Here is an 8590-nt window from a genome sequence, read left to right as displayed (position 1 = left end):
GTCTATGAGAAAGTTTGAAGATATTCGGACAGACGTTGTTGTATCTTCTATATGAGAAAGTGTGGTGATATTCTGACAGCCGTTGTTGTATCTTCTATATGAGAAATTTTGGTGATATTCTGACCGGCGTTGTTGTATCTTCTCTATGAGAAAATTTGGTGATATTCTGACAGGCGTTGTTGTATCTTCTCTATGAGAAAATTTGGTGATATTCTGACAGGCGTTGTTGTATCTTGTCTATGAGAAAGTTCGGTGATATTCTTACAGGCGTTGTTCTATCTTGTCTATGAGAAAGTTTGATGATATTCGGACAGGCGTTGTTGTATCTTCTATATGAGAAAGTGTGGTGATATTCTGACCGGCGTTGTTGTATCTTCTATATGAGAAAGTTTGGTGATATTCTGACAGGCGTTGTTGTATCTTCTCTATGAGAAAATTTGGTGATATTCTGACAGGCGTTGTTGTATCTTCTATATGAGAAAGTTTGGTGATATTCTGACAGGCGTTGTTGTATCTTCTATATGAGAAAGTTTGGTGATATTCTGACTGGCGTTGTTGTATCTTCTCTATGAGAAAATTTGGTGATATTCTGACAGGCGTTGTTGTATCTTCTATATGAGAAAGTTTGGTGATATTCTGACTGGCGTTGTTGTATCTTCTATATGAGAAAGTTTGGTTATATTCTGACAGGCTTTGTTGTATCTTCTATATGAGAACGTTTGGTGATATTCTGACAGGCGTTGTTGTATCTTCTTTATGAGAACGTTTGGTGATATTCTGACAGGCGTTGTTGTATCTTGTCTATGAGGAAGTTTGATTATATTCTGACAGGCGTTGTTGTATCTTCTATATGAGAAAGTTTGATGATATTCTGACAGGCGTTGTTGTATTTTGAATACAACAATGGATTTACACCAGAATCGTCTTGTCACGGGGATCCTATAATACCCGTAACTGAATAAAACACGATTATCCAAATATCTCTCCTAACTGTATATCTATTAGATCTCTCTGTATCGGGCAGTCCAATACCCGAGTGGCTCGGCTCTAGGTATATCAGAGTTAAGATCTTATATAAATATATATATATATATAGCACGTTTAGTTCACTAGAAAACACAACAAAACACAATACACTTTAGAATTTGTATTAACACTACGCTGACAAATGTACTTGCCGCAGTAGTTAATTAACAACAACAAATATAACAACCCAGAACTAATCACTTAATTAGTTAATCACTAGGTGTCTAGATTACACTATATTCTAATCACTTCACGGTGATACAACACACACACACACGTGTGATAATTGAGAAACGCTGCCAGGGGAACTTAATTAATAAAGGAATTACAACTCTATTCCTAACTGGTTAATTTTTAATTAACCCGTAACTACTCATTCAGTAACCTTGTAATACAGAATTAATACTGGTACCTATCACAATAAAGACAATAACCTACAGTTTACCTAGGTCCTCTAGGATGACTGGCTAAGCTTTAATATGTTAGAACAGTGAAGCCTACAATTTACTTCGTCAGATTACCGTAGACACTGTCTAAAGAATATTGGTATAATACAGTATTAAAATATTTAAAGTCACATCAATCACATCAAGGTTATACAACAGAGCAGAAAAATATATTTACCACGTCCGGACTGAACGTACATAGATCGTTCAGTGGACGACGTCCGTTTCCCCTGAATACTTCCAATGTTTCTCCCCGATATCTCATGTCATGTCATGTCATGTCATAGGGTTTAACGTGCACATTCAGAGCAAGCTGTTGTAGCGCACGCCTGTCGTGGGCGCAAGTGCTTGCGGAGCAAGCTCTGTCGTCCAAGACAGAAAGTTGGGGGGGGGGGGGGGGACCGCCTGCACTGGCAGGTGCAAGGGAGCACCAGCAGTCCGACCGGGATCGGTAGCAGGCGGGGGTGGGTGGTGGTGCTATGGCAGTTAATATGCCAAAGAGAAAAGGTGCGCAGTTTTGATTTGAAGGAATTTTGGCGCGAATTTTGAATGGTCAGTCTAAACTGTAAAGGATAGTAGAGCTAGTATAAGTTTTGACTTTAGTATATCGAGAGTAGCTCGTTAATTAGACCTAGGTGTTACTGTGGTGTCTCCCTAGGTTGCCCATCGGGCCCTGAGAAAGGGCCTGACCGCTTCTGGTCGTGGCATGACAACCCAGGGGAGACTCGTGCATTGTAGTAACACCGGTAGGTAGGCGGCCGTTTCAGGGGTCCAGATCGTTGTGTCGGTCTTGCAGCCGTTGTTATTCCTCCATCTCCAAATCACCAAGTACACACCAGCAGCTTTTGGGGGTTTGGGTAGGGTAGGCTGATATTCTTTTGTTCAGCCATTCCCTGGGTGCAGTGCAATTTTTGTACTCGGAGCTGATATTCTTTTGTTCAGCTCTTTATTAGAGTACGTGCTGGGCCACTGACTGGGTGCGGGTGCATTATTATGATTAGGCAATGCACCCTGTGTACTGTTGCAGAGCATGTTGTTTTGTATGTGTTCCCTATTATGGTGTTTAGGTTGTTCCTATTGTCCTAGCATCCTAATCGAGTGTAATGCAACCAACGTCTTTTCAGAGCCACCACTCCCCCCCCCCCCCCCCCCCCCTTGGATTAATGAAATACAAGGCCAGAGGGGGAGTTATTCTAGCTTATCTATCTAATTTGAAGGGGGTTGTCCCTTATAGTGTAGTATATTGGTTAAAAAAGCAGTGCTTTAACATATATACATAGTTCGTAAAAAAAAATAAAGAGGGTTCCATTTATTGGCAAAGAAATATATAAGTGCATTATATACAGGTAAAGTCCGTGTCCGTGACGCACACTGTGGCTAACTGAAAATAGAAAACAGCAATATTATATTAAATTCTTATCTGGTTAAACCGTGTGGTCATTTTCTAAAGGTATTTTGGTTAGGGGGGATCCAAACTTAGCCAATGAGCTGTCGTTATTATGATGTCCTAATTGGCGTCTTATCTGGTTTCTGATTGGTTATTAGTTTGCTCCAATTAACGGTTCTGCTGTGAATCACAGTTGGGTATAAAGATAGCTATGTTCGTATAACTCATTAATGAATTAATCATGGTTCGAGTTGCTATTTTGGCAGTAGTTATGTAAGGAGATTGGAGCAACAAACCGGTAGCGATTTGAAAGTAGATGCGGAATGCCGTTTTTATGGACGGGGTGGTATGCGGTCAGACCGCATACCAGAGGATTTGCTAACAGAGGCCCTTGGCTATAAGCCGGATTTAGTGATAATCCATTTGGGAGGCAACGACTTGACACCTGAAACCGATATCTCTAAAATCCTATCTATTTATTCAAAAATCTGAGAGACAGCGAATATCGCCTGGGAGCACAACGCGGTACCTCACCTATCATGTGATATTCCCACAACTCCCAGAGACGGTATTTTTTCTTAGATGGTCAGACTTACTGTCGCCTAGTTCGCCAGAAACCACGGTCGTAAAACCGCACTACCTGAGTTATTACGTAACTACTGGCCATATGGCTTCCACACCTGGTCTAAGTTTGTATTAGGGGGTACGGTCGCACACGGCCCTCTAAAACAATTAGCATCGCCACAGGCGAAAAGATAAGAGCATGTTCCGTCACACGACTCGTGTTTTAATTTGTTATACTAAGCATAATGGAATCGATGATATAGTAAGAACAAAAGCACTGAAAAAAATAGTACACAGAAGTGAAACTTTTTAATTACAAACTCATGTTTTCTTAGTCTTGATAATAATAGACAGGGTATAAAAGTTTGGATCAGGGGTGGGCAAGGGAAGGGGAAGAAAAGCAATGTTTCCTTTTTGGATATACCCAACGTTGTTTAATCGTCAAGATTAAACTGCGATCAGATATAATCTGCTCTCTCTCTCTCTCGCTCTCGCTCTCTCTCTCTCTCTCTCTCTCTCTCTCTCTCTCTCTCTCTCTCTCTCTCTCTCTCTCTCTCTCTCTCTCTCTCTCTCTCTCTCTCTCTCTCTCTCTCTCTCTCTCTCTCTCTCTATTACACCAACCCATCGAGTCGTTAAACTCGCTATAGGTGAAAGCCGGTACCGATGACTTAACCATTACAACACTGAGGCCGGTGTCTAGAGTAACCGAGAAGCTATAACATTTTAACACTTTGGCCTAAACAGACGGTCTTAGCAGCTGGGTCGCGTGCCCAAGACACGTGCTTGAGTCTCAATTAGAAATAACCACGGACGTATTTTGTCAGAGCAGCAACAAAACATCATTTGAGCTGTTACAAACACAAGGGCAACCAACGCATTGCATGTGTCGTCTAGACATTAGCATGCCAAACAGGAAGTAAGTAGCGCGATACTCCATTAGAAGATCGAAATACTTTACAGTGTCATGTCATAAAACCGCAATCAGTATCTTTGACAAAGCTTTTAAAGGTCAGATGATGGACATCTCACCGCGACTTCATACAACACATCGTATATATTTCTTATCTCACATCTTCATCTTAACGTACAGCACTCGCTTAGAATGCGAAGGGTCGTAGGATCTATCGTCATCAATGGACTCCATTTTGTTTTCTAGACCCAACCAGTGCCCCGCTACTGGTACATAACAAGTCGTGGTATCTACTTCCCTGCCTATAGTGAAGTGCATATAAAAGCTCCCTTGCTGCCTTTCCGGAGAAGCGTTTGTGGCTCTAGCGGGTTTTCTCTCTGTGGGGGCGGGACGCAGCCCAGTGGTAAAGCGCTTGATTGATGCGCGGTCGGTCTAGGATCGATCCCCGTCGGTGGGCCCATTGGGCTATTTCTTGTTCCAGCTAGTGCACCACGATTGGTATACCAAAGACCGTGGTATGTGCTATTCTGTTTGTGGGATGGTGCATTTAAAAGAACCCTTGCTACTAATTTGAAAAATATAGTGAGCTTTCTTTTTCATGCTATATGTAAAAAATACCAAATGTTTGACATCAAATAGCCGAAGATTAATAAATCAATGTGTTCTAGTGGTGTCGTTAAACAAAACAAACTTTAACTTATCTCCGTGTATCAAGGGTCAAACTAACCATATGTTAGACATCAAATACCCGTCGTTTTTAAATGTGCTGACTTGTTGTAAACTTCGGCCCTAACAATGTATTACGATTATTACGTTTAGATTGATTTGACACAAAGTTAATTATGACATATAGTCTTAGAGAAGAAAACCGCTTCATCTTTACATTAGTAGAAAGGGATCTTTTATATGCACCATCCCATAGACAGGATAGCACATACCAGTCGTTGTGCATTGGCTGCAACGTGAAATGACCCAATGGGCCCACTGACGGGAATCGATCCTAAACCGACCGCGCATCAAACAAGCGCTTTACCACTTGGCTACGTCCCACCTATACTGCCCTAAAAAGACATCAGTGTATTTAAAAAGCCTGTAAGCTACCTTACCACAATTCCTCCAGGAATGGACCAAGAGATTATAATCATAGACTAAAATGTGCTGAAGGTGTTGTTAAACTAATATGCATTACCAAAGGCCGTGGTGTGTGTTGTCCTGTCTGTGGGATGGTGCATATAAAAGAACCCTTGCTACTAATTTGAAAAATATAGCGGGTTTTCTTTCTCAGGCTACATGTTAAAATTACCACATGTTTTACATCCAATAGCCGACGATTAAAAACAAGTAAATGTGCTCGAGTGGTGTCTTTAAATAAAACAAACTTTTTTAATATTCATTATCTTCATTTTCTGTCCGACGCCATATAGCCGTGAATAAAATGTGTTGAGTGCGTCGTTAAATAAAACATTTCCTTCCTTTATTTTCCATGTTCAGGTAACGGCACGATCGACTTCAGCGAGTTCGCCCAGATGATGAGCAGCAAGTGTCAGCGCGAGGCGGAGAACAGGGAGATGCAGGACGCCTTCAACATCTTCGACAAGAACGGCGATGGCTTCATCAACGCCGCCGAGCTCAAGCAGGTCATGCACACGCTGGACGAGTCGCTCACGGACAAGGAGGTCAGCGACATGATCAAGGAGGCTGACCTCGACGGCGACGGCCTCATCAACTACGAAGGTAACCAAATATGCGAACTGTATTTCTTGTACACGCGTTGACGAGAATCTGGGATACTATTTGTGAAGTAATGTTAGCGGTAAAGATCACCTTAAGTGTCCATCTACATTCTACTCTTTAGGGATATTTTAGCGTTACGATACGTTGGTATTTAATGAAGCCCTGAACGACAAAATCGTTAATATTTTTAAAATCGTATTTTTGTGTGGTGCAGACTCAAAAGGATATTTTCAAAACATCATGAAGCTCCCGTGAGTCTTTGTTTTGCTATAAGGAGGACTGCCACTTTCCCGGGCAATGCATCCCTCCTATGTTACCTGTAGGGGGACTGTCACTTCCCCAGGCAATGCATCCGTCCTATGTTACATGTAGAGGGACTGCTACCTTCCCGGGCAATGCATCCCTCCTATGTTACCTGTAGGGGGACTGTCACTTCCCCCCGGCAAAGCCTCCCTACTATGTTACCTGTATGGGGACTGTCACTTCCCCAGGCAATGCATCTCTCCTATGTTACCTTTAGGGGGACTGTCACTTCCCCAGGCAATGCATCTCTCCTATGTTACCTTTAGGGGGACTGTCACTTCCCCAGGCAATGCATCTCTCCTATGTTACCTTTAGGGGGACTGTCACTTCCCCAGGCAAAGTATCCCTACTATGTTACCTGTAGGGGGACTGTCACTTCCCCAGGCAATGCATCTCTCCTATGTTACCTTTAGGGGGACTGTCACTTCCCCAGGCAAAGTATCCCTACTATGTTACCTGTAGGGGAACTGTCACTTCCCCAGGCAATGCATCTCTCCTATGTTACATGTAGAGGGACTGCTACCTTCCCGGGCAATGCATCCTTCCTATGTTACCTGTAGGGGGACTGTCACTTCCCCCAGGCAAAGCCTCCCTACTATGTTACCTGTATGGGGACTGTCACTTCCCCAGGTAATGCATCTCTCCTATGTTACATGTAGAGGGACTGCTACCTTCCCGGGCAATGCATCCCTCCTATGTTACCTGTAGGGGGACTGTCACTTCCCCCAGGCAAAGCCTCCCTACTATGTTACCTGTATGGGGACTGTCACTTCCCCAGGCAATGCATCTCTCCTATGTTACCTTTAGGGGGACTGTCACTTCCCCAGGCAATGCATCTCTCCTATGTTACCTTTAGGGGGACTGTCACTTCCCCAGGTAATGCATCTCTCCTATGTTACCTTTAGGGGGACTGTCACTTCCCCAGGCAAAGTATCCCTACTATGTTACCTGTAGGGGGACTGTCACTTCTCCAGGCAATGCATCTCTCCTATGTTACCTTTAGGGGGACTGTCACTTCCCCAGGCAATGCATCTCTCCTATGTTACCTTTAGGGGGACTGTCACTTCCCCAGGCAAAGCATCCCTAATTTGTTACCTGTATGGGGACTGTCACTTCCCCAGGCAATGCATCTCTCCTATGTTACCTTTAGGGGGACTGTCACTTCCCCAGGCAAAGTATCCCTACTATGTTACATGCAGGGGGACTGTCACTTCCCCAGGCAAAGCATCCCTACTATGTTACATGTAGGGGGACTGTCAGTTCCCCAGGCAATGCATCTCTCCTATGTTACCTGTAGGTGGACTGTCACTTCCCCAGGCAATGCATCTCTCCTATGTTACCTGTAGAGGGACTGTCACTTCCCCAGGCAAAGCATCCCTACTATGTTACATGTAGGGGGACTGTCAGTTCCCCAGGCAATGCATCTCTCCTATGTTACCTGTAGGTGGACTGTCACTTCCCCAGGCAATGCATCTCTCCTGTGTTACCTGTAGGGGGACTGTCACTTACCCAGGCAATGCATCTCTCCTATGTTATCTGTAGGGGGACTGTCAGTTCCCCAGGCAATGCATCTCTCCTATGTTACCTGTAGAGGGACTGTCACTTCCCCAGGCAAAGCATCCCTACTATGTTACATGTAGGGGGACTGTCACTTTCCCAGGCAATGCATCTCTCCTATGTTACCTGTAGGGGGACTGTCTCTTCCCCAGGCAATGCATCTCTCCTATGTTACCTGTAGGGGGACTGTCTCTTCCCCAGGCAATGCATCTCTCCTATGTTACCTATAGGGGGACTGTCTCTTCCCCAGGCAATGCATCCCTCCTATGTTACCTGTAGGGGGACTGTCACTTCCCCAGGCAAAGCATCCCTACTATGTTACCTGTATGGGGACTGTCACTTCCCCAGGCAATGCATCTCTCCTATGTTACCTTTAGGGGGACTGTCACTTCCCCAGGCAAAGTATCCCTACTATGTTACATGTAGGGGGACTGTCACTTCCCCAGGCAAAACATCCCTACTATGTTACATGTAGGGGGACTGTCACTTACCCAGGCAATGCATCTCTCCTATGTTATCTGTAGGGGGACTGTCAGTTCCCCAGGCAATGCATCTCTCCTATGTTACCTGTAGAGGGACTGTCACTTCCCCAGGCAAAGCATCCCTACTATGTTACATGTAGGGGGACTGTCACTTCCCCAGGCAATGCATCTCTCCTATGTT

The 8590-nt window shown here is 44.1% G+C and overlaps 1 protein-coding gene across 1 annotated transcript in view; it reads left to right on the top strand.

The window, feature by feature from the left end:
• LOC121371602 (calmodulin-beta-like) overlaps nucleotides 1-8590 on the top strand; it is a 66661-nt gene that overhangs the window by 54668 nt on the left and 3403 nt on the right. The window contains exon 4 of the mRNA XM_041497617.1: nucleotides 5825-6067. Coding sequence (XP_041353551.1) covers nucleotides 5825-6067 — 243 coding nt within the window. The remainder of the gene's footprint in view (nucleotides 1-5824; nucleotides 6068-8590) is intronic.

The sequence above is a fragment of the Gigantopelta aegis genome, chromosome 4 (assembly GCF_016097555.1).
Source record: "Gigantopelta aegis isolate Gae_Host chromosome 4, Gae_host_genome, whole genome shotgun sequence".
Taxonomy (NCBI): domain Eukaryota; kingdom Metazoa; phylum Mollusca; class Gastropoda; order Neomphalida; family Peltospiridae; genus Gigantopelta; species Gigantopelta aegis.
The sequence above is the reverse complement of the archived record's forward strand: the minus strand, read 5'-3'. Positions and strand labels throughout refer to the sequence as shown.